This window comes from Cucurbita pepo, chromosome LG02, assembly GCF_002806865.2.
Source record: "Cucurbita pepo subsp. pepo cultivar mu-cu-16 chromosome LG02, ASM280686v2, whole genome shotgun sequence".
In the NCBI taxonomy this organism is placed as follows: Eukaryota; Viridiplantae; Streptophyta; class Magnoliopsida; order Cucurbitales; family Cucurbitaceae; genus Cucurbita; species Cucurbita pepo.
Window position 1 is genome coordinate 9570704 of NC_036639.1, and position 26916 is coordinate 9597619.

Genomic DNA, 26916 nt, shown 5'->3' on the forward strand with positions numbered 1-26916 from the left:
CGTTTTCTTTATCTTTGGAATAATTAGTAACAAGAGTTGTTATTTGGTTCACAGTCCATTCCTCTGTTTATCACGAGTTAGTAATTTGGAATATCTAACAGGTATTTGACCTCCTTTATTTCTAATCAACATATTTTACGTTTTTTAATTTTAATTTTTTTTTTTTTTTTAATAATGTTCTTGGATGAATTCATCCAAAATATTTGTAATTCTATATCTAAATAAAGAAGAATTAATTCCACAAAAAATGGGTGAAAATTAATTAATAAAGAAAGCAAGTAAAATGACTCTTTTCCCCCATTATATTTTATTTCAACGCCTTTTAATGATTTTTTAAAAATAGACCTTTTATTTTTTTCAAATTCAACGAGAATTCAATATTTGATTTTGGAAAGTGAGATGTGTTTTAAGATAATTCATTCCTTTCATTATCCTAATTTAAATTGTGAATTTTATGTTATATGATGTGAAATTAAGAAATGTAGAAAATAATAGCAAAATTATAGAAACCCTCTCACTTTCAATTTTGTTTCAATATTACCTTCAATTTAAAAAAAAATTCTAAAATATCTTAATCAATTCTCTCAGATATATCTTTTTGGATAGTTCTTTCTCTAAAATCAAGTGATTATATTCATGGCAAGGAGTGTATTAAAACTCAAATTTGTGGTATTCTAACATTCTTATATTATATGGTATTCTAGCATTCTTATATTATATTAAAATTTGACTCGTACACCTACAATATTAATTAAATAATTTTACGCAACACCATCACACAAAAAAAAAATATATATATAATCATGATGTAATGACAAACAACAAACTTAGAGATGGAAGTAGTAGGTGGGTCGTCAAGAATTTATTTTTCATATCCACATTTTAACGTCAAATTCAGACATATGGATAGTTGAATTGATTCACTTTAAAAAATATATATCAAAATCGTACTGGATTCCCGTATCTAAATTCAACCTAACAATAATATAAATTGTTTTAGGTTAGTTTTTAGAGAGTTGAGATAGAGGGTTATAATTATGAATTTTATATTTTTAGAGCCAATTTAGTCCCATTATTACATAATCCATTAACTTTTATATTTTTAGTAAGCTTTTAAAATAAAATTTTAAACATTTTTAATAAAAAAAATTTAAGTATTTTTTAAAGTTGAGAGTTATATATATATAATTTTTTTTTTAAAAAAAAAGATTTAGTATTTAATTTAATTTAATTTTTTTTTGGAAGTTTGTGAGTAGTTATCCCAAACAATCGGGAATTTGCCCGCCGAGTCACCGCGGAATTCGCACAGAGATTAGCCCCACGTGAAATCCACATGTCCGTATGTAAATGTGCCATGTCTAAGGTACCTGTGGGGCCCAGTGGCTATCTGCCAATATAGAAGATTCTTTTTGGTTGGAATCTTAATTTTATAAACCGGGAATTAAAAATAAGAAAGATTCTAAAATTTATTTGATTTGGAAAATTAATGGTTAAAAAAAAAAAAACTAAAACAAAAACAGAAAAAACAAAGGAGGAAAGGTGATAGAACACGAGACCTCCATCTGAAAATTCTCAAATCCGAACCTTTCTCCCGACATCGAAAGCTTCGGATTTGGGACTTGATACGATTCCTAACATTGAAGGAATAGCGCGTTTGTATTATTCGAAGATCGAGTTAGGTTTTCCTGTGATCGGGCCATTTGATCCTGTTGTTCATTCATTGTTTTCAGTAAGTTTAAATTCATCCTGTTGCCCATTTTCACCGCTTTTCGTGATTTTGCGTCTTGTTCATGAAATGAATTTGGTTTGTACTTCTTTTGAGATGAGCATTATAACGCGATTAGTGAGCCATGAACTTGAATAGTTTGTGCTATTGCCTTTTTTTTGCTACGATTCTTAGCTGCTAAGCGTCTCATTGGATTGCCGGTCTAGTAATCTCTCAATTATGTCAAAATGTTGTATCGATCTCTGTTGGGGTGTTCTTTTGATTATACTTTATATATTCCGTTATCGAGCTAACCTTTGTAAATCTTGTTGAATCTATGTCCTGTTCTCCTTAATCCAAAACCTGCAGCATTAATATGATCTTCCTATCCATTATCTTCATAGGATTACACTTGACTTTCAACTTTAGAGGATAGCTATTTGTTTTTCATTGCTTCTGATGGTGCTGTTCATACTTTCGAGGTTTCATTTTTTTACGTTTATCTTTCACGTTTTCAGGTGGTATGCGATTGTCTATCAATATTTTATTTGATTCCTTGGAAATGTGGTGGGGGTTTACATCTGTGATATTGAGATGTGAAAAGATTTTATAGTGAGTTACCACCTATAAATTGGTAATGTCATTATCAAGTTGGCTAAATTATTAAAATTTGGTTCATCATTTGATTTGGATTACATTTGGGCGGTAAGAAGCTGTCATTTGTCTTGAGCTAAATTTCTTGTTTCAGCCATTAGATGGTTTTCTTTTCATATCCGTGACCAAAAGGATGGATGAGGTCTGGGAAATTGGATTGTTGTTCCCCAGTTGGAATAGCAAGAACCCAACTGATCGTATTTTTGTTATTTCTTGCCTTAGTGCTGCCATCATTGGAGTTTTTACCGTAGCCCTTACAGCCTTTCTATGGCAAAGAAATATCAATTTGAGTTGGATGAAAGCTATAGCCAGGTCGAAGAGAGACCCAAAGAAAGCTAATAAAGTTCCTGTAGCTGCACACTACTGGATTCTTGAATCTGTATCTCGTGGAAAGAATTTGAGTTGTTGTGCATGCTTAAAGTTTGTGTCCCCTTCACAGACTCTTGGTCCTACGGTCGCTTCAGATAGTTTTATTCACCGTTGCAACATTTGTGGTGCTGCAGCTCACCTAAACTGTTCTTCTAGTGCTCAAAAGGATTGCAAGTGTGTATCTATGATCGGCTTTGAGCATGTGATGCACCAATGGGCTGTTAGGTGGACTGAGATTACTGATCAATCTGATGAAGCCTCTTTCTGCAGTTACTGTGAAGAACCATGTAGTGGGTCTTTTCTTGGTGGCTCTCCAATATGGTGTTGCTTATGGTGCCAACGTCTAGTGCATGTCGATTGCCATAGTAGTATGTGTAATGAAACAGGTGATATTTGTGACTTAGGTTCATTTAGAAGGTTGATTCTGTCACCACTTTATGTCAAGGAGTCGATTAGGACGTCCTCTGGTGGATTTTTGAGTTCCATCACCCACGGAGCAAATGAGATTGCATCCTCGGTGCGTGCAAGTATAAGGAGTCAGGGGAAGAAGAACAAACATGGACGTAAATCATCTGTTTATACAGGAACAAGTGGTAGTACTTGTGGTCTGTCTACTGAAAGCACAGCTGATTCTCATCACACGGCTAATGGTTATAATGGAACTGAAAGAAACTGTAATGGTAGCAGAACTTCAGAGGTTCAGCATCAAAATGGTTATATAGATGACAAAAATGTTTCAAATCCAAACATGAAAAAATATTCTTCATTCAATCAGAAAGATGTATCCCATATAGTAGGAATGAACCTGAGGTACGAGGTGATTGAGTTTCCTCCAGATTCACGTCCCTTGCTAGTACTTATAAACAAGAAAAGTGGAGCCCGTCGTGGAGATTCTCTCAAACAACGGTTAAACATTCTTTTGAATCCTGTCCAGGTATCGCTTTTTCACCACTCTATTATAGGAGGCTTTAACTTAGAAGTAGACTGTTGTATACTATAGCCTAGAATAATTTGTTCAAACTACTCTGTGCTCTTAGTTTGGTCCCTGGTGATAAATGTGGTAGATGGCATGCTTTGTGTGTAGCTTATACACAACTTCTATTTCTTTATGGCATTTGGTGGAAACTTGGAGCATATATATATATCTTGGTCTATCAAAATCTTTATTATGAGAAAGAAAATAATGTTTTAATGTGTAGGGCAACTTAAATCTCTTGCGAATTCTATTTTCGTTGCAAGTGTTAATGATGTTCATGAGTTTAATGGTCATGGACTGTATGCTAATATTTCAGGTTTTTGAGTTGAGTTCTGAACAAGGGCCTGCATCTGGTCTTTGTTTATTCAGAAAGGTGCCACACTTCAAGATTCTTGTATGTGGGGGCGATGGAACTGTTGGTTGGGTTCTAGATTGTATAGACAAACAAAATTTTGTTTCACCTCCCCCAGTTGCTATTCTTCCTGCTGGAACAGGAAATGATCTCGCTAGAGTATTAAACTGGGGTGGTGGTTTGGGCTCAGTGGAGAGACAGGGAGGTCTTTGTACGGTCTTGCATCATGTAGAAAATGCTGCAGTGACCGTTCTTGACCGTTGGAAGGTGGCAATAGTGGATCAACATGGAAAGCAGCTCAAAGCTCCACAATTTATGAATAATTATCTTGGTATATGAATGAGTTTTATTGGCAATTCCTTTTTTTGTAATTAGGATAATTGATTGCATTCAGACCAACTTTAGGGCACATCTGAATTGTATGTCTCATCATCAGGGTTCTCCAATGGAACACACACATCTGTGTTTTTCCCTAATTTCTTTCATTTACTTATTTTTTACTTCATTATTACCAATTTGTCCCCAAATGCAGGAATTGGATGTGATGCGAAGGTTGCCCTTGACATACATAATTTGCGGGAGGAAAATCCAGGAAAATTTTATAACCAGGTGATGAAAATTGTAGACTTGACAGATAACTTTGACTCCTCGAAAACAATCCATTACATAAGGTCATGCTGACCATAACTGCAATCATGCATGGCTACTATTACAACTTTTCAAAGTGTACGTTAGTTTTTTGAGAGAGCAAAGGAAGTTTGCTTTTTTGCGTTCTATATCTTGCATCATTAAATTTTGGACATTAGACTTGTGTCCTACTTCTTTTGTGCCAGAATGTGGAAATTTTTATGAGCATTTATTTTTATGTTGCCAAGAAACAAAGCTAAAATGGAGGGTGGTCATTTTATTGAGCCTGAGAGGATTTACTTCTGTCTGATAATTGATAAGTAAACTTAATTCATCATTTATTAAATGGTGCTCCTAGACAGATTTTAAAATTGAAGTTGATGGGATACATTTTAGAGTTAGATTCATTAGATTATACATGTATTAGATTATTTATAAATCATCCTAACGATTAGTACATGTATTAGGTAGATACATTATTTAATGTTTGGTACATGAATGACTGTAGAGGATGTTCTAAAAGGCCTATAAAAGGACACTGTAGAGATTTCAAAACAACTCGACTTAAGAAGTGAAATCATCTCTTCCTCCAGAAAAGACAGGTTTAGTGTGGAGAGAATTCTGTCCCCCATTCCATAAAATTTTACGTTGCTCCAACAGAGTGGTATTAGAATTGACAATGTCAAATTTTAGGAAGATGTCACTGGGTGGTGTACCGCTGCCACGTCTGCTGAAATCAAATTACAACAACTGGAACATTCAGATTTGAGTCTTGCTCAGAGCTCAAGATGTGTGGGACGTGGTTGTGGGCAGTTACATTGAATCGGAGCAAATAAAAAACATGACAGTAAATGATATTATGACGCAAAAACAAGCACGGATGAAGGATAAGACTGTGTTGTACCTATTATTCCAAGTGGTTTATGAGTCCTATTTTGAGAAGATAGCAAGTGCAACAACATCCAAAAAGGCGTGGGACACGTTGGAAAAAGTTTTTAGGGAGTTTATCGAGTAAAGCAAGTATGACTCCCAACACTACGTAGTGAATTAGAGGTGATGAAGATGAAGGAGTTGGGAAGGCATATCTGACTACATCACACATGTACAAACTGTGGTGAATCAACTCAAGAGCAATGGTGAAACTCTCAAGGAGTCGCGGGTTGTGGAGAAAATTTTGTGGTCATTAACCGACAAATTCAAAAATGTTGTGTGCGCCATTGAGGAGTCGAAGGATATAGAAGATCTAATTGTTGATGATCTTGCTAGATCGCTAGAGGCACACGAGCAACGCAAGACGAGGAAGAATGAGTCACTGGAGGAAACGTAACATGCCAAGGCGACCATCAAAGACAAAAAGGTGCTTTACACAAAACTCTCGGGGCAGTGGAGGTCGAAACAACGGTCGTGGTTTTGGAGGCCGCAGTCGAGGTGAATTCTGTGAGAAGAAGGGGCAGTCGAGCCAACAAAATTATCTAGGTAGGGGACGTGGTCGTGGAAGAATAGCCAGACAAATAATTTGAGTGTCGAGTGCTACAAGCATGGGCACTATGCAAAAGAGTGCAAATCAAACCCCGTTCTATAATTGTGGGAAATATGGACACTATGCAAATGAGTGTAATGCTGAGAAAAGGGCTGAAGAATGTTGCTTATAAAAATGTTGCTTGTGACGATAACACAACATGGTATCTTGATACTGGGGCTAGCAACCACATGTGTGGGTACAAACACTTCCTCAAAGAGATGCGAGAAGTTAAAAGTGGACATGTATGGTTCGGAGATGCATCAAAGATTCACGCTAAAGGCAAAGACACAATATTTTATTTACAAGCAAATGATGCGGAATGTTCAATCGAGGATGTGTATTACGTATCTGATCTGAAAAGCAACATTTTAAGATTGGGGCAACATTTTAAGATTGGGGCAACTCATGGAGAAGGGATACGCAATATCCATGAAAGATTGGTTGCTACAATTGAAGGATAGTGAAAGGCGTTTGGAAGCTGAAGTCGAAATGATAAAAAATTGCATGTACAACCTAAATTTGTGTAACGGACGGGAGAAGTGTCTACAAGTCGACATAGAGGATAAGTCGTCATTATGGCATCAGAGGTTTGGTCATCTCCATTTTGGCAGCCTGAAGGAGTTGGCAATGGTGCATGGACTACCGAATATGGATTATACTACTAAGTTTTGCGAAGGTGATTTACTCGGCAAGCAAGCATGAATTTCATTTTCGAAGGAGGCGGAATATTGTACGAAGAATACTAAAGGCTATATGATCCAATAGAGATGAAGGTGATGGTCAGTTAAGATATGAAGGTGATGGTCAGTTAAGATATGAAGGTGAACGAGTCTAGTTCATGGGATTGGGAAAAATCCACTGAGAGTTGGAGAAAAAGAATCATTTGTGCCAACTAATACTCCATCAAATTCATTGACGAGGACGAGCCTAGACATCTGAGGATGTGCACTATGGAAGATTTGCATGACTCGACAAGTGAAGTATATTTAATTTGTTTTTTAACAGATGCTAAATAAGTCACTTTTGAAGAAGCTATACAAGATGAGAAGAAAGTAGTCATGGATGAAGAAATAATAGCTATCAAGCGAAATCAGTTGGTTGAATTGCCAAAAGGAAATCAACTCATTGAAGTAAAGTGGGTATATAAGAAAAAGATGAATGCTCAAAGTAGAATAGAGCGCTACCAGGCGAGACTCGAAGCAAAGGGGTATCAACAAAAGGCAGGGATAGACTATGGTGAAGATAAGACGTCTACTCAGCATGAAGAATGGAGGAGAATTAAGTTTAAGGAGGGGTGTTGATAAGTAAACTTAATTCATCAATAACTAAATGGGTGCACATGGACAGATTTAAAAAATGAAGTTTATTGGATACATTTTAGAGTGGGATTTATTAGTTTATACATGTATTAGATTCATGACATGATTAGTATATGTATTAGGTAAATTTATTATTTAATATTTGGTACATAGGTAAATTTATTATTTAATATTTGGTACATAAATGATCATGGAGGATGTTTCAAAATGCCTATATAAGGACACTATGTAGAGATTCCAAAATAACTCAACTTAAGAAGTGAAAACATCTCTTCCTCCAGAAAAGGAAAGATTTGAGTGTTGAGAGAATTCTGTCCCCTTTTCCATAAAATTTACGTTGCTCCAACAATAATGATTTTGTTCGGATAATTCTATAGCTCAGTTGTGTGCATATTAATCTAGTTCTGATATTTTTCTTCCCCGTCTTCAAGTGCACTACTTTTTAGCAAATTCATCAATGATCTAATACACACTTGTTAATACTACTCTATGTAACTTATGTGTTGAATAAGATGACCACTTCTGTTAGAGATATAATCGATTCTCAATATTTTTCTTTCTGTTGCATTATACCTTTTTCCTTTTATAAATGACGTTTGTTCATTTATTTTACCAATTCTTAAATGATGCCCATAAACAGATATCTTCTGAGCACAATAACTTTGCCCGTGTATTTTTTAGTGGTTGGCTTGCCCATGCTTGCACGCTTTCTCAATGAGGTTAAGTCAGTTTTGTGCAGGTTGCAAAAAGATAATCAGCTCGTATGCATTAAACTTTATCTTTTCTTTTTATTGAAATGAAACTTTTATCTTTATGGTTCTGTATTTGTCTACATTTGCAGAAGGTTTTGCTAGTTGTTGCTTCTTTGGTGTATTTGATCTTAGGCTATTTGAGTAGTTCATATCACTTAGCTGAATCTATTAACATGACTGCAGTTTATGAACAAAGTTCTATATGCAAGAGAAGGAGCCAGGAGCATAATGGATAGGTCATTTGCAGATATTCCATGGCAAGTTCGGGTGGAAGTGGATGGTGTAGAGGTAGAGGTTCCTGAGGTAATAACTTAACTTTGAAGTCATTGGTTCTGAAACATTACTTAATTGTAACTGTATTCATTACTAAAAGTTGTGGGCTAATGTTCAGTAGCATGATGAAACATTTTATGTATGAGTGTGAATTCTTCTAATGGTTTAGTGGTTGGAGATTTTTCGTTCACACGTATTAATACATACTTTTCTGTATATGATGATCTAGTCCTGAACTTTCATTTAATTGAGTCGATTGATCGAACCTTTAGTTTGAATATCTACAGGATGCAGAAGGTGTGCTTGTTACGAACATTGGAAGCTACATGGGCGGTGTGGATCTTTGGCATAATGAGGATGAAACTTCTGATAATTTTGATCCGCAGTCCATGCATGATAAAGAACTGGAGGTTGTCAGCATATCTGGAACCTGGCACCTCGGGAAGCTACAGGTACACAGTAATTCAAATCAATTGTTCTGTTCCCGATTCCCCACATCTTATCATGCCGTTTGCTAAAAATATCAGTTCAAATTTGGTGGATCTAAGTGGGATGAATCTATTTCCAGCCTTCACGTGTAATGATGCCTTCTCATGTTTTTTGCTGCTATGCTCTCTAATGGGTTAGCTTTAAGACTTTAGTGGGTTTTTAATTATGGGTGGGTTTTGTAGTTTTATTGTTTAATTCTAAATAAAAATCATTAGGCTGGGATTTGCATGCTTCAGTTATTAAGCTCGAAGCTGAAAGTCAGTAGCCATGTAACTTCTTGACTTCTATTAGACTTAATAGAACTAAGGTTAAAAAACAAAAGTCCCAAACTTTAGTATGCAATGAACCATTTAGTTCTGGTACTTTCTGGACTTGAGTATGTAACCATTTAGTCCCAATATGAAAAATTCCATCAAATTAAATGTCAATTTTAATTATTGTTTTGTAACAATTTAGTTTTTTTTTTAGTTTAAAAACACTCTAGTCTACCTATTAAAGAAATTTCATTAAATCATTACAAATTTGAAGTATAAGGACCAAATTGTTACAAAATTGATATAACATAGTTAAAAGGAGAAAATTGTTAATTTGGGACCTAGGAAAATGGATGGTTAAATCATGCAAATCTTCTTAGTGTTAGGTCATGTATCAATCCTAGATCACATGTTACGGATCTCATATTTAGTCGTAAAGGGACAATTCTGAGTTGCCGTGGAGTTGGGTCAAGGGACAAGGGTCATCCTTAAGACTTGTGTTGCAACTTCCTTGTTTATATGAAACAGGTGGGTCTTTCACGAGCTAGAAGACTTGCACAGGGCAAGTCGATTAAGATACAATTGTGTGCGGCATTGCCTGTTCAAATTGATGGAGAGCCTTGGTTTCAGAACCCGTGTACTCTAGTCATATCCCACCATGGACAGGTCTTGCTCTTATTACTCTCTTTTCATCTCTCTTCATTGAAAAAGATCTTTATTACGAGCCAGTTACTTGTGCACAGTCACATGAAAAACCTCATTTTCTCCCTGTGATTAAGAACAAAATTATGCATGATGTTATTTTGTGATTAAAAAAAAAATCATGCATGATATTATTTTTATTGTTAATACAAGTAGCACATGACGTTTTTTGAGTTGCAATCCATGACGTGTTGTGAATAGAATAGAAGACATGTAAAACAGTTAGAAATTGAGGAGCATTTATCGTTATGCTTCTCCCAAGAATCTGAAATATTTTAAGCCTAGTCACTTTCAAACATTTGATTTCACAGAATTGGCTTTTGGTGGATCTACTGGTTTTCTTGATCTACCTATGTTGATGATCTGTTTGTTTATGTTGTGAGCAGAGGCTTGTTCTAAAAAATTTCATTTACAATTAAATTTAGCACCATGTTTCTACTTTCATTTATTATGATCTAATACTTGTTTAATTTGCTTTAAAGTACTGTCTCCAAGCTCCATAATAATATTCACAATTCAGGTAAAAACATCTCCTTAAAATAATGTGTATGAAACGTGCCCAGATAAGTTATGCATGCAGCCGTCCATGTAAGAGAATTTCATGCGTATTTTAAATTTTGGCATGTAGGCCTTCATGTTGAAAAAGGCAATTGAGGAGCCTCTGGGCCACGCAGCTGCAATAATGACTGATGTTCTGGAGAGTGCTGAATCTAATAATGTAATTAATACTTCACAAAAGCGAGTACTCCTCCAAGAAATGGCAATAAGGCTAACTTGAAAGTTTGTTTTTAGTCATTCCTGTAATGATCAGGGCTTTGAGTACGAATCATATATTTTTAGCTTTTTATGCCACCCTTCACATCTCTCCATAGAGGTGGAGGGAAGATCTTGTGGCTATTCTTTTGTTCTGTTCTGTTTTGTTTTGTTTTTCCATCATGTTTTCCCATGATGGGTTATAGCTGAGGCATGATTGTATATCAACCATATCTGTTATATCAATATATTGATATACATAGAGTTTCCTTGCATGCTCATTATCAAGTTTTTCTTTGCCCTTCCGAATTATTTCCACCCCATATGGTCAAGATTGATCAATATGTTATATTTCCTTTATATGTTTTGTAGTGTATTTTGTATATTTACCGTTTATATCGGTATATCTTTTTACATATAAGAGAGCTTCGTATTTAGATTCCAGTTGGTATTAGAGTAGAAAAACTCTAATTTTTAAAATCTCCACTTGCTTCTGCAAACCTAGCAACTACTGAAATTTTAGGGGTGTTCTAATGATTCGAGAATTCAACCAGTCTGAACTATCCAGCCCAGATCATGAATATTGAGTTGGGTTAGTTCTTTATTTCGATTTGGGTTGGATTGAATGTTTGAAAAATTGAAAATTTCAGTTGGTTTGCAAGTTGACATTGATCCGTACAACCTAAAAAATAGTTATTCGATGTTTGGAACAGTGCATTGTAACTTGTGAATATTTGATATTTGAACTTTACGAAATTTTAGTTATTAATATAACATGTATTGTAGATAATTATAATTTTTTTTAATAATTAAAAAATAATTCGAAAGTCCAATCCAATCTAACAAAAAAATAAAGGATCGTGTTGGGTCAGATTATAAACTCTAACCAATTGCTCGGATCATCCAACTCAATCAGTACATCCCTAATAGTGATTAATGGTCACTTTTTGACGGTGCATTCTACCTGTGGCAGGTGCATTTGAGTTTGTAATTGATGTTCTTCCCGTTCACTCATCTTAGTTGGTTCAAATTTCTGATTTGGTTTAGGATCCAATTGAGTTTAATCTTTGGTTTGGGTTGAAAACTTGTTTCTCTGGTTTGAACATTTCCTTTTCTAACCAAGTTACTTGCATGTCTTCCGCATTGGAACAGATTGATCAAACTCCCCACAATTGCTATCAAACTCATACAATCAGCTTAAAAAGCTTGCTTTAACATTGAACTTTCAGCAACACCACCAAAAAACTGCTACCCTTTGCTCATTATTTAGAATTTGTCCTTGTAGAAACTGATCCAACTCTAAGATTTGTACTCAAAATCTTCATGATAACAGTCTGTGGGAGCTTTTCTCTCCAAACAAATCTGCTCTGTCCAATCAAACATAGATAAGTAAAGATAGGGTTGAAAGGATTGTGTACCTAATGTCGAGATATGGAGCATCACCAGATGTCTAGATTTGGTAGAGATATATTTGGAAGATACTTAGTAAAGATTATGATATATGTTTGGAAGATATTTAATAGAGATATATTTATTAGATTATATGTGTAGTTTAAATCTTTGGAAACTATATTAGTAAATTGAAACCATATATATACCCCATTGGAGACAGTGCTCTCAAAATGTACTTTATTCATTCTCTGTATTCTATCTTGTTGTATATACTTGAAAGTCATCGATAATAAAACTTTTAGTCAATATTCCTCCTTGTCTTTTCTCTCTCCTGTTTTTTGTGTTCATTTTGACTGAGTGTGTACGTATTGAGCGATCCTAACAATTGGTATTAGAGCTAACAACTGGTATTGATCCTAACATCTAATTAGCCACTAATTTAGTGGTTTGGCTCAGTTTCCAAGTGGAAATGGAATTCATATTCATGTTCTGCTCACACACTGTGCTAAGTTTTCATCCATTAATTTTACAATTACTCTAAAGAGCTTTGAATAATGCTATTTTGTTCCTCTCCCTAAGGAACTTTACTTCAAATACCATTCATCTTTGTGCAGTTGATTTTGAGGAACCCATTTGCAGCCATGAACAGACTCGTAATGATTTAATTTAAACTCCATTCGCAAGAAATATGGAGATAAAAACATAAAATGTGAGATGCCACGTTGGTTGGAGAGGAGAACAAAACATCCTTTATAAGGGTGTGGAAACCTCTCCCTAACATATATGTTTTAAAACTTCGAGGGGGAAGCCTTACAGAAGTTCAAAGAAGACAAGATCCATAAACCTTGAGGGGAAGTCTAGAAAGAAAAGTTCAAAGAAGACAAGATTTGTTAGTAACATATACGTTTTAAAACATCGAGGGAAAGCTTAGAAAGAAAAGTTCAAAGAAAACAATATCCGTTAGTAACATATACGTTTTAAAACCTTGAGGGGAAACCTAGAAAAGAAAAGTTTGGAAGCCTAGAAGGAAAAGTTCAAAGAGACAATATCTATTAGTTATGAGCTTGAGCTTTTACATAAAATATCATAAAAATATATATATACTAAGTAAAAATGTTTTTTTTTTTTTAAAACTCAAATAGTAAGTAAGTGGGAGCAGGAATTCGAATATTTAACCTTTTGATTAAGACTATAATATTCGAATTTTTAATATAGTTGAATTGTAAAGAAAAACGAGCGAGTTATGAAAGCACAAAACGAAAGCAGAGGGCATCTCATCCAAGTGTATCAATACAATAGTTGCCATTTTGATGAGTATCACTTTTGAAACCCAATTTCATTTACTCTAAAGTCAACCCTCAAATATATATATATATATATATATATATATATAGTAAATTAGGTTAGACGGGATTGTATTGGATTTTTTTTTTAGGTTGGATTGAATTTTTGAAAAATTAAAAAAAATTTGGATTAGTTTATGGGTTGACATTTTTATCCGGTCAATGAGACTAATTCGACCAACTTAAAAATAGGGTTACAATCCAACTCAATCTTATCCTACTTTTAATATTATTATGAAAATTAAGAATATTTGACATTGTTGNGTTTTTTTTTTTAAAAAAAAAAAAAAAAAAAAAAAAGACAACTGAACAACTCAAATAGAACTTACGCTCCAATGCAACCCAACTGTAAGGTAGGTTGCATTGAATTATGAATTCTATCCAAAGGTTGTTTAGACTAGTAATCCAACCAACTGAAATTATGAATTCTATCCAAAGGTTGTTCAGACTGGCAATCTAACCAACTAAAAATTTCAAGTTGGTAAAAAAAAATTCTACAACTCAACTCGAGTCAACCCGTATACACCCATGAGTTAAACTCGAAAAAAAAAAAACCATGCAAAAGAGAAAAAGAATTCCATTTCACCATACGAAGTTGCGGTTTTTTCAAATTACATTCAGAAGGACAAAATTTGCTAACCCAATATGAATTTTAAAATTAAATTAATCTCTAAAATAATTTTTTAACACAGTTCAACGTCTCTATTTCATTTTAAGTTTTTAAATACATTTGTTTTATTGAAATTGTTTAAATAAGAACAATAATTTTTATGGGAATATATTTTTAAAATTTATTTAAAAATAATAATAATAAATACTAAACATGTGCGAGTAAATGAATTAGAACCACATTCAAATGGTTGTGATTCGGAAGAAAAGATAACTAAGAAAAGCTTAAAACAATTATAAGTTATAATGTGCACAGTTCTTTTGATGGCTCAATCATAGTCATCCCCAGAATTTTCTTAAAATGCATGAATGTGGATAAAACATGTTAGAATAATTCATGTTGGTCGGTGAAGATAGTTTTCACTTTTAAAAACGAGGAGTAAACAACGTGGTTATGTCGCAGAAAATACAAAGAAATGTCGAGACACACAAGTGCTTAATCTTGAGCCTGAGTCCTTAGGAAGCATTTTTTTGAAAAAAAATGTTAATAACAAATTAATTATAAGATCTAATTAGATGATATTTTAGTGTAAAATTAGGATTAATTGGAGAGAGAATTAGTATATTTAGAAGAGAGAGAAAGATGGGCACTTTGCATCCCAAAAGGCAAGGTGCTTTCCATGTTCAATCTTGTGATATTGCATCTTCAAGTTCCCTAAGCAAACATTGATTATTCAGCCCACAGAAATTGAAAAACTGGTCCAGCAAAACTTAACATGCATGGCATGGATGTATCACTTTCTAGTCGATGTTGTTTATGATTAAATCATACGAACAAATAGGATTCATGTTCGGATTCATGTTCGAGTCAGCTTGCATGCACCTCACCTAGTCTTACAACACAATTCAAGCATAGTTCAACTAATCAATACACACGCCCTGAAGAGGTTAGATTTACTCAATGTGAAACAAAAATAGTGCAACCCATATCAGCTTACGACATGAATGAGATAAAATCGATCCACAATACGTAACGGATGACTCAGGTTGAAGCATACAAGTTGACAATAGTCTTATCCATCAAACCCAAGTAAAGATATGTAATCAACATTGATAGAATTGCGTACTGTGAAACAATATTAAACTGGTCCATTAGAGATCAGTGATTTTGGTACAAAAAGAGGAAGAGATGAGTCCAAAAATGATGAAGAACAGGCCCACACGGAGACACAAAAATAGAAGCAATTGGCTTATAAGCAGGACAAAGGTTGGGGTGGGGGCATTGGATTTGTGGGTGACTTTGAGTTTGCTTTCTTCTTATTTACCCTTCTCTTTAGCTTTGGTTTCTTGCATGGATTTCTCCTCTCAACATAGCCATGCCTAACCTTAGCTTACTTTCTTCGTTGTTCATCGCCATCATTAGCAATAAAGGTAGCAGCACCTCCGCAAACTTCGAACATTTTTCTCTCTTTTATTTTTCATCCCTTAAAACTTTCAACTGCCCAACAGAAGCATTCCTTTTCCACTTTTTGTGCATCAGATCCTCTTCTTTCTCCATGACTAGAATTCATCAAATCTGAGATGGGTTTTGTGTCATCAGATCACACAAAAGATAAGATCAAGCTGGAGTTTACTACTTTACTCACTAAATTTGAGCTCCCCACTTTGATTATTTCATCTGGGTCGTCTTGTTCTTCTTTGTTTTCTTTCTATTTCTGAGTTTTGGTTGGATTTTGGATCTCTTTCTGCTTATTCCTTCCTTCAATTCTAGTTCTTGTTTATGGAGGGTGATCGAGAGTTCAAACACTTGTGCAAGTTATGCAACAGGAGCTTCCCTTGTGGGAGATCTTTGGGAGGTCACATGAGGTCCCATTTGATCGAAAGTCAAGCTGAAACTGGTGAGAATCTTAAGAAAATGAAACTGGTGGATAAGTTTGTAGGAGCTGGCGTGTCTGATGGTTATAGTCTAAGAAAGAATCCCAAAAAGACTTGCAGGCTTGCTGAATTCAGTGCTGAGGACAGGTTTTGCAGAGAATGTGGTAAGAGCTTTCAGTCATGGAAGGCCCTGTTTGGGCACATGAAATGCCACTCCATAGAAACTGAGAGAGTGTCTAGTAATTTGGAGTTTGAGGGCCACTCAGATGATGATCATGGTAATAGATCTAGGAGGAAAACAAGGTACATGGCTGCTGAAACTGATTCTTCATCCGTTTCTGATCACAATGATCAAGAACAAGAAGAGGTGGCTTTGTGTTTAATGATGCTTTCTAGAGACGTTGGTGGGTTTTATTCAACCACCGCTGAGTCTTTGCTCCCAAAAACTCACTTCCCCAAAGTTGTTCAAGCAATTCCTTCTGTATGTATGGGAAGTAAGATGGTGAAACTCAAAGAATTCCACAGCAGAATGGATTCTGGGTATCTCAAATTTGAAAGGACAACCTCAGAATTCAGTGCTTATATTGTGAAGATGAACAAGAACAATGAAAAATATGGGTCAAGTTCTAACAATCAAACCGAGTTGAACCCACCTCAGTTCATGTCAAGTAGGTTCAATTCAGATCAGAGGAAGTATCAGGAGCTTTCTAATGGGGAATTAAGGTCAAATTCGTTTAAAAGATCATCACCTAATGAGCTAAACTCAGAAGGCTACAAAAGCAGAGTAAAGAGAAGCAAATTTCAGTGTAATTCTTGCCATAAGGTGTTTCACTCATATCAAGCACTTGGTGGGCATAGAGCCAGCCACAAGAAAGCCAAAGGATGCTTAGCTTCATCGAAGACAGAAAGCAGTGAAAACAGCATCGAAACAGAAATTTCAATCGACCCAACTTTTGAAAGTAAGCCCACAGCCACAGTTTATGAAATGGAAAATCAGCAGGAACCAGAGATTCATATGGGGTATGAGAAAAAGAACAGAAAGCATCATCAATGTTCAATTTGCTTCAGAATCTTTAGTTCAGGCCAAGCTTTAGGCGGCCATAAGAGGTCCCATTTGATAAGTGGGTCGGAACCCAGAAACAAAATGCCACAACAAACCACACCGATTCGAAAACCAGAGCCGGAGTTGAGAGACTACCTGGATCTGAACCTCCCAGCGCCAATCGACGAAGAGGGCAGCAGCAACCATTTGAGCACAATCGAGCCATGGTGGGTCGGTGGGAGCCAATCGCACGAGCCGCCATTAGTGGGTTTGATTTGATTAGGGTCCACCTTCGTTGCTTGCGGCTTCGGGCACTGTACAGTACAGCCCTTTTGCCTTTCTATATGATTCATTGATTCTTTCCGGATTTGGGAATCGAAGTGATATTCTTCTGAATCAATATATGACGGTTTTGTTATAATCTGTGAGATAACAACAGTCTACAAACCTGAATCTATCAGTTGTTTTTCTTCTTTTTATTATGTGGATTATGAAGTTTACCTGGGATCGAAGCTACAATTTTGTTTGTAAGAGGCCAAATTTACATGAATTTGTAAGATTTTGAAAGGCCAAAAGGAAAAAAAAGATGTCGAATCATATGAGCTTAAATGGGGTGTTTAGTGAGTTGCCATTGAATGTCATATCCCATATCTCCATTTTGGGTGCCTTCTTTTTCTTGAATTTTCTATATCTATCCATACACACTTCTATGGGAGAAGGAAACAGCTCCACCCACTAGAGAGAATCCTTTCCATATCTTGTTCCAAATTAATAACACATTACTAAATTTTATATTTTATAAACCGCAACCACCCAAAGTTTCCACGTACACATAGTCGCTATTAACGTCTTATACTTATTTATAGTACACATAGTCGCTATTAACGTCTTATACTTATTTATAATGAGGAAATATAACTCTTACGTGAACCTCCTATATAATGAAAAATGCAACACATATATGCTTAAAATTGTTGGATGATGAAAGTCTCACGTTAACTGATATCATGGATTTAAAAACAAAGAATACGGTCTCCATTGGTATGAAGCCTCGTGGGGAATCACAAAGCAAAGCCATGATGGGTCTAAAAACAAAACAAAGAGTACTCTCTCCATTGATATGAAGCCTCTTAGGGAATCACAGACCAAAGTCACGAGAGCTTATGCTCAAAGTGGACAATATCATACCATTGTGGAGAGTCGTGTTCGTCTAACATGGTATTAGAGTCATACCCTAAACTTAGTCGTGCCAATAGATTGGTAAATTCTCAAATGTCGAACAAAGAACTCTAAAAAGAAAAAGGAGTCGATCCTCGATTAAGGGGAGGCGTCCCTAAAGATTGTGGAGAGTCGTGTTCGTCTAACAAAAACAACTTCTTCTCTTGAAAACTGAAAACACATCTTATATCGAAATGTCACCTTCAAAGTACATATTCATTAATTTAATATTATTATTATTATTAATTCTCCCCAATCGAAAAAATATATATTTAGATTATCTCTATTTAAACCTCTAAATTTATTTTAATCTTGGTACAAATTAATATCTAACCCTGATAATTTGTGGTACTTTTTAGGCAAATATATTAGGCATGATTTAATTATAATTATGAAAATTAAAATACATGTCTTAACGAAATAAATTATGAATTTCAATCGTTTTATTCAAAATATATATTTAAATGGATCGAAATCGTAAGGACCCTAATAGATTAAATATTAATTAAGCAATTAAGCAATAACCTAGAAGCTAAAAAGGCAGTTTTCAAATGTTTAGGGAAGCCTCCAAATAGGCATAAATGATGTTTTTTATTTAATTAAGCACTAAACATTATGCAAAGGGACTTAATTATTTCATTAATTTGTTGAAGTATTGCATGTGGGTGGGCAAAGGAAGTGGGGATCTCCAAATTAATTATATTGGTACATTATTTGGGTACCAAATTATTATTTTTTTTTCACCTTAATCAATTAATTACTCTTAATGGGTAATTATGAATTCAATTTTTTNTTTTTTTTTCATATGGTGGGATCAAGCAAGTGGCATGGTTTGGTTATATCATAATATTATTATTATTATTATAATTTTTTTTTTTTGGGTTACCAAATAATTAGGAAAAAAATAGCATGGGTTGGTTGTTTTGTAAAATTTTGATAATGTAGCAAGCATCTCATATGGTTTATTTTATTGTTTTTGGGAAATAATAATAATAATAATAATAATAAAAAGTTGATTCGAGATTTGGAGGAGTTTATTGTTTTTGGTTGAACGATGAATTTGAGCATAAATCAATTAGTTACAGACATATATTATGAGGGGTGTATATATGTTAGGTTGGGTAAATTTTTTGGACCAACTTGATTAAGGGAATGAACTCCTCATCCACCTAGTGGGAAGATTGGAAACTGTTTTGATTTTTATTATAAATTAAAAAAAAAAAGCAATAAATACGAGAGTAAAAACTCTGTAGAANGATTGGAAACTGTTTTGATTTTTATTATAAATTAAAAAAAAAAGCAATAAATACGAGAGTAAAAACTCATCATAGCTTGCAAATCCTTGAAGTTTTCCAACCATCCAAAAACTCTTCAACTTTCCACAAGATCTTCCTTGCTATGACTCGAACACAAGATCAAGGCTTATGAGAGCCTCTTGAAAGAAAATCCCTAAAAAATTGGAGAGAATTTTCCGGAGATAGTAATTTCATTCTCTAGAGAAAATGGAAGAGATTGGTATATTTTGGCTCAATGTGAAGGTCTTATTTACCGAAACTCTTCGAAAATCTTTACAAAATAATATATTTACATATTTAATACCTCATACAAAATATAGATATTATAAGATATTCTAATATATATTTAATTAATTTGAATGATCTTAATATATATTTAATTAATTTGAATCTCATTCAAATTTTAAATATATTTGTACATTAATTAATTTAATATTTAATTATATTAAATACAATAAATATATTTTTCTTTTTTAATATGGGTACTATATTAAATATTAATTTGAACACTTCAAAATTAATATTTTTTTTTCAAATAAATTGAACTTTTAAGCGTTACTATAAGCTAGCGATGGGACCTTATGAACCTACAAATTATAAGCGGCAATGATATAAAATTAATTAATTAAACTGTTTAATTAATCAATTTCCATTCATTAACTATAACTTACTCAACTATATCAACTATAGAAGTAGAGTTAGGATAAGTTATGTCCATTGATATAACCATTATAAACAAGTCGATCCTTCACGAGTGGTTCATAATTACAGCTGAGTCAAAATTTCATTTTATCCCTGTAATTACATCTTTCACATTAAGTACCACTGATTCTTTAGTCAACAATTTATTTATGATTCAATTATAAACAAAGTCCTCTCAGGCTAATGAGATGGTGGGCCCCATTATTCGAGTCCCGAACTCAGTAGTTAAAAGAACAACTCATCTACTTTCATTACATAGACTAGAGTGAATTCCATCTTATCATATTATGTTCCCGACTCCCTATTTGGTCAAGTCCCCAAAATGGTAGGCATATTGAATCGGCTAAAAGAGTCATTCTCACCCATGCAAATTAAAGAACAAGCCCTCACAGGTAGGAGTTCATAACTCACTCAGGATTATGATCGAGTCACATATGATCATCATGTGAAATATTAATCTTCTTAAGTAACGGATTTATAATAAGAGATTAAATATTTCTTGGTCCAGTCTTATACAAACTCATTGTATAGGATACCCCCACTCACCTATATTCAAATGAACGATTTGGATCAAATCATTTGTAATAATTACAAAGTGGGCCGTATCAATAGTGTTACCGAAATTCAATTTTTTAAAAATTCAACCCATTGAAGAAAGAAAAAAAAAAATCTAATCTGGGACTTTTAAAGAAATAATATTTTTGATAAAAAAAATTAATTATTAAATATTGTCAAATACTTGATTTTNATGGTGAAGTAGAAGGAACGTCCAAAACCTATTACAGTTCACAGGAATCAGTCAAGAGGGGAAAAAGAAAAAAAGAGAGTAAAATTTGAATGTTTTGGGCCTTTGAACCGTATTCGAACTCTCAACCGGCCCAAATCAGTTCAATTCAATTCCACCATCATGGCAGATTAAAATCTCCGCCATTTTGTCGCTGGCAACGGCCCCGACCATTATTGGAAATCAAATCAGTTTTGATCAATTTTTGATTATTGGGGTTTCGACGATTCTTGCAATCCATTTCTTCATAATCGATCCCAAATTAAGATAAGCTACCCACCATCATTTGAAGGGTAAACTTCGCTTTCGATAAGGTACTTTCCCGTGTACTCTTTCCGAAGCTTTCGGTAGATAAAAGCAAAGTATTGTTCATTGTTACATATACTTCACGTATGGATGACTTGGTTAAAATTTCTAGTAATTTGTTTAAGGGATTTTTGTCTTGTTGGGATGAATTAGTTGAACCGAATTATCCTTTATCTTTGATTGGAACTGTGATGTTTGTCAGCAGGAAATTGATGGAGGTAGAATTTTCTTTTTCTTTCCGATCCTTTTTTGAAAATTTGAATTCACATTTTTATTTCCCTTTTATTCTCTTGCGGCTTTTGCAATTGTTGCAAATAGTTTTATGTTTTACTATATGGGTTGTCATTTGATGTTCTTTAATGTCTTCTGATAGTTTTAGATGCCCAGCACTTGCCCCTGTTTGTGATTCTTCTAGGATTCTCTTTCACCAATGTTGAGTCGCAGGAGCAATAGCTCTAGCTCATCTGATTTGGAGGAACTTCTAGAGATTGAGTCAAGATGTCGACAGGTATATTTTTCAATCTACTTGCTCAGAGTTTCTCTCTTGACATGGGCTTGGAAATAAAAATAACTAGAAGTGATTGCTGCAAGATATCCTTCTAGTGGCCCGTATAAAAAGTTAATTTTCCCAAGTATTATGTGTCCTGTATATTTGGACAAATTTGATGGGTTCTTTTCTATCTCCTTTAATACATATGTATGTATATATAGTTAAATCTGTATCATTTTTACTTATGCAGCTCAAGAAAGAAAGGGACACACTAATAGGTTCACGGCCACAAAGCTTTGAACTGATAAGGGTAAGTTCCACGTTAAATGTTCTTCCCCCGTTTACTGTGCAGAATGTGATGTTTAGTCTTCAATATGCTTTATGTTTTTTCATCTCGTAAGCAGCTCTTTGGATGCCAAGATTGTTTTATATTTTCACTTTATGTCGCTTTTGCATGGTTACTCACTTTATCTAAAATGAGCGCTTGATATGTAATGTAGACATTTCGATTATCATTCAGATGAACTTTATTATGTTTTACTTTTGTCTGATGCAGCGGCTGGAACTACATGCGAACTCTTTATCAGAAGCACGCAAGGAAGACAAGCTACGCATTGAACAATTGGAGAAGGAGTTGACAAACTGCACTCAGGAAATAGGTACAGGAAGTTGTGTAATGTAGCGTGTTTGAGATCACTTCTAAACTTGACTCTTGTGAATGAGCATTTGAGGAACCGTTGAAATCATTATAGGCTAAATTGAGAAGTTTATTTTATCGATGAACTTATTGAAATGAACTTTTATTTATAATAGTTGAATATATAAAGACTATTGTATTATTTATTAAAGATGTTATGCATAAATATATAACAGAAAAACTAGCAAATCCGTTCAACGGAAGTTATCCAAATGACTATATTCCCTTAATTTTAGAACTATGGTGGTCGGTCACCATGAAAATGTCAATCCTTTTTAGCACTTAAGTCTTCTTTTCTAACCCATTATTTGTGGAAAAGTGCTGAAAGAGTTAAGGGTGTGATTTATTATAGTGTGCAGAAAGATTCTTTGTGTGATTTTCTTTTAACTACTCTCTGGCATGGTTTAATATAGGGGGCTTAAAGATCTTTCTCTGTTTGGAATAGGGGTTTAAAGATCGGTGTATATATGTGTGTATACGCAGATATATTTAGGTTTGTGAGATGGTGTTTACTGTAGATTTTGTATAGCTCCTTACTTTCTGATTTGAAGTCAATTGGAGGAGTTATTATCAGCTCCTAGGATTTTGGGGTTTAGGACCCATCCCTTTCTTCCTCTTTGATAATTTCTTCTAATACCCCTAAAGTTGTAGCAACGTCAAGTTATCAAATTATTTGTTCTTTTAGTTAGTATTTAGTTTTGGAGGCATTTCTTAATGTCAATAATATTTTCTGCTTTAAGAGCTGACATGTAGAATATTACTGAATTTAGAATTATTAACGATTTTAAAACAACGATGATTGATGAATTTCTGGCATGTTCGATGTATGTGGCAGCGTGCTATCCTCCATTCTTGATGTCATATTCTTATGAATCTTTTTTGACTTAGTTCAACAACAACATTCATCACAGATCACCTGCAGGATCAACTATGTACAAGGAACGCAGAATTAAACTTCCTTGTAGAACACGTTGAGAACCTTGAATTCAAATTAGTTCATATGGAGCGTTTGCAAGAAAAGGCTGTCAAGTTAGAGGATGAGGTGAAGCGTTCGAACTCAGAGTGCCTCTTCTTGAAGCAGAAACTAGTTGACAAGGAAAAGGAGCTACAAGAATCACATTCCAATATAGAAAAACTCGAGGAGTCGATTTCATCTATGACATTGGAGTCTCAATGTGAAATTGAGAGTATGAAATTGGATATGGCGGCCATGGAGCAGTGTTACTTGGAAAATAAGAAAGTCCAGGAAGAAGCTCTTCATCTAAATGATAAAATGGATAGATTGATTGGGGAGCTTCAGAATGCACAGAAAAATGCTGAGTCTCTGGAGAAGGAAAATGATAAACTTCAAAGAGAGCTGGATATATCGACAAGAAATGCCTCCACATTTTGTCGAAGGATTGAGGAATTGATTGAAAACAAGGAGAGATCACGAAATACTCTGTGTTTCTCGAATGACGGAGATAGCGAGTTAGCACCACTACTTGATATTAGGTACTTGTGATATAAATTTAAAAATCTATGGTCTCTGCCTCTGCATTTTCATTACTTAAGACTTCATTCTGCACCATATTTGTTGGTTAATAAGTCTCTTTTCACCACAAATCTCTATGGTTATTGTGAAGTTTCCTTTTAAAAGATTCGCTTTTGCAGATTCTAATATTTAATAAAGGATCCAGATTTTATTTGTTGGCTACTAGTTGTTTTGAGTTGTCATGATTCTGATGAAGTTGCTTTTTGTCGGGGCCATCATATTTTTGTTTGCTTTGTACCTGCTTTCTTTCTTAGTTTTAAACAGTTACTCTTCTTGCCAGTGAAGAACAAAATCTGGATTTGTGTTTTGTATATCTGGTCCTAGAGAATCGATTAGTACACTTTTGAAACATTTCAAAAGTGGATGCAAGTTCTTGGTCCATTACTGACAATTATTATATTTGGTCCCAGAGAATCCATTAGTACACTTCTGAAACATTTCAAAAGTGGATGCAAATTCTTGGTCCATTACTGACACATTATTATTTTATGTGCAGTTGTGGCGAAAACTCAGGCCATCATCTTCCGAAGATAGCAGGTGCACTATTTGCAGATGAAAATTCAGAAGTCAAAATGGATGTGATGGCAAAGAAGATACAAGATTATGAACTTCTTGTAAAGCAACTCAAGGTATGATGCATATTAGCAACGCCGTTGTCTCTGATATCTAACAGACTAATGCAAGATACTCAATGAAGCTCCCTTCGGTTTTTCTTAATTTTAACCTGCGTATAGAAACCAATTAGTTGAGTTAGTTGGTCTTCTTTTTTTCTATGCAATAGGATTCTTTTTGTTTGAAGCCTCCAGGTTTTAACATTCTAGTGGTTGACAGGAGGAGCTAAGAGAGGAGAAGTTGAAAGCAAAAGAAGAAGCAGAGGACCTTGCTCAGGAAATGGCTGAGCTAAGGTACCAGATTACTGGTTTGCTTGAAGAAGAGTGCAAGCGCCGGGCTTGCATTGAACAGGCATCTTTACAGAGAATTGCCCAGTTAGAGGCACAGGTATTATGCCTGGGTTTGAAATCTTATATCCCGTTTGAGGCATCATATCTAATTATTTTTTCTATTGATTACTACTTTTCAGGTTTTAAAAGAAAAACAAAGTAGGTCATTTTCTGTTGCTAGACGTATGTACGAAATATAGTAGTTGGGAGTATGAATTAAAAGCTGCTCGAGGAAGAGTGTCGATCAAAGGTTTACATTCCTTTACTATTTCTTCGATATTGAGAATTATCTTGACCATTGAGTTGGTTTTGGTACGAGTTTTGTGCTCATAAGAAATTAGCACTAACAAATGGGAATGAAAATGCTATCTTTTTCTTTTCGTTTAAGAAAAGTTAAACCAATGAAACGTAGATTTATTGAAAGTACGAGGACTGAATATAGCATTTGAAAGTTATATTTTAATCTTATATTAATTAATACTGGCTAAGGATAGATCAATTCTTTTCATCTACCTCTTTCTCATCCGTTTGCTCATATTCCATCCTTTTAAATGAAGCAGCTTACTTTCTGAAAACCTTTGGTACTGAACTGGTGAATTTGACTGCAAAAACCAGTGGCTCCTATATTTTCCTCTTGGTTTTCCCAGATGATGTCGTGTCGATTTGACCAAATGAAAAACTTCGCAACCGCAACTTTGTCCCAACTACTCAACCAATTCAGCTTCTTACAGAGAAAACACGCATGCTTGTGTAGAAAACGATACAGAAAGATAGTAGGTTCCATGAATAGAGTTGGCTATAGGTTGTTCAGCAAGCTGCCATCAGAAATATAAAGTAGATGTGCTTTGCACAGTTCTTCCTAGCAGCTCTGGTTTTGAATCTGCGCTTTCTGGAGAGTATATGATTTGAACTTAGTGTGTATTAACAGAGTGTTGGTTTGGTTTGTCATAATTTGGTCACTGTTGTAAATATTATGCATTTGTAATGTGGGAAGTTTTGTTTGCAACCATTCCATGTTTTACTTCACTTATCTACTGCTACTCATCTTGTTCTGCAAAACGAACTCACAGGGCCTAACAACGTGGGGTAACTGGTGGTGAGTCTGGTGAGTAACCTTGCTGGGCTGTTGGGAGCTGTGTAATGTGTTGGATGAAACAGAGTGAAATGAATGGATTATTCAGTTCAGAATTTACTTTGATATTTGATGTAAAATGTGTTAAAAGTATTTTTTTTTTCTTCAAAGAAATGAAGTATTTTTTTTTTTTCTTCAAAGAAATGGAGGCAAATTGTTTGGATGATGAAAGTTGTAATAACTCAAATAACTTTTAGCAAATATTTTCTTTTTGGTTTCTTCTCCCGTTTTTAAAATGCTTATTTTAGGGAGAAGTTTTCACATCCTCTAAATAATGTTTTGTTCTGTTCGTGGGATCTCACAATCCACCATCTTTATTGTTCCTTTCTCTAGTCGATGCGGTACCTCTCAATCCATCCTCTTCGGGATCCAGCATTCTTGTGGCACACCGCTTTGTGTCTACTCCCTTCAGGGCTTGGCTCAACCTCCTCATTGGCACATCCTCCAGTGACTGATACCATTTATAACATTCTAAGCCCACCGCTAAACAGATATCATCCTAACATTCTAAGCCCACCGCTAACATATATCATCCTCTTATTGTGAGATCCCACATCAGTTGGAGAGGAGAATGACTCTAATACCATTTGTAAAAGCCCAAGCCCCTCGCTAGTAGATATTCTTATTGTGAGATCCCACATCAGTTCGCTAGTAGATATTCTTATTGTGAGATCCCACATCAGTTGGAGAGGAGAATGACTCTAATACCATTTGTAAAAGCCCAAGCCCCTCGCTAGTAGATATTGTTCTCTTTGGGCTATTGTACCGCTAGCAGATATTGTCCTCATTCAGCTATTGTACCTTTAACA

At 34.6% G+C, this 26916-nt stretch overlaps 3 protein-coding genes across 8 annotated transcripts; all 3 read left to right on the forward strand.

The window, feature by feature from the left end:
• Positions 1-1500: 1500 nt before the first annotated feature.
• LOC111788621 (diacylglycerol kinase 1-like) lies at positions 1501-11026 on the forward strand. Its single transcript, XM_023669022.1, has 8 exons — positions 1501-1729; positions 2224-3662; positions 4021-4387; positions 4589-4665; positions 8460-8579; positions 8837-9001; positions 9821-9958; positions 10623-11026. The coding sequence occupies exons 2-8, from the start codon at positions 2493-2495 to the stop codon at positions 10770-10772; spliced, it is 2187 nt and encodes a 728-aa protein (XP_023524790.1). The 5' UTR covers positions 1501-1729; positions 2224-2492; the 3' UTR covers positions 10773-11026.
• Positions 11027-15171: 4145 nt separating this feature from the next.
• Positions 15172-17287, forward strand: LOC111788434 (zinc finger protein ZAT3-like). Its single transcript, XM_023668771.1, has one exon. The coding sequence runs from the start codon at positions 15872-15874 to the stop codon at positions 17285-17287; it is 1416 nt and encodes a 471-aa protein (XP_023524539.1). The 5' UTR covers positions 15172-15871.
• A 3876-nt stretch (positions 17288-21163) lies between these two features.
• On the forward strand, positions 21164-26173 carry LOC111787561 (spindle pole body component 110-like). 6 transcript variants are annotated; one of them, XM_023667569.1, is made up of 9 exons: positions 21164-21321; positions 21687-21821; positions 22054-22113; positions 22360-22462; positions 23412-23994; positions 24531-24663; positions 24866-25033; positions 25116-25225; positions 26046-26173. In XM_023667569.1, the coding sequence occupies exons 2-8, from the start codon at positions 21744-21746 to the stop codon at positions 25173-25175; spliced, it is 1185 nt and encodes a 394-aa protein (XP_023523337.1). In that variant the 5' UTR covers positions 21164-21321; positions 21687-21743; the 3' UTR covers positions 25176-25225; positions 26046-26173. The 6 variants fall into 6 exon arrangements, with proteins under 6 accessions (XP_023523337.1, XP_023523335.1, XP_023523336.1 ...); XM_023667567.1 differs by lacking the exon at positions 26046-26173 and adding an exon at positions 25536-25984; XM_023667568.1 differs by lacking the exon at positions 26046-26173 and adding an exon at positions 25623-25984.
• Positions 26174-26916: the final 743 nt, after the last annotated feature.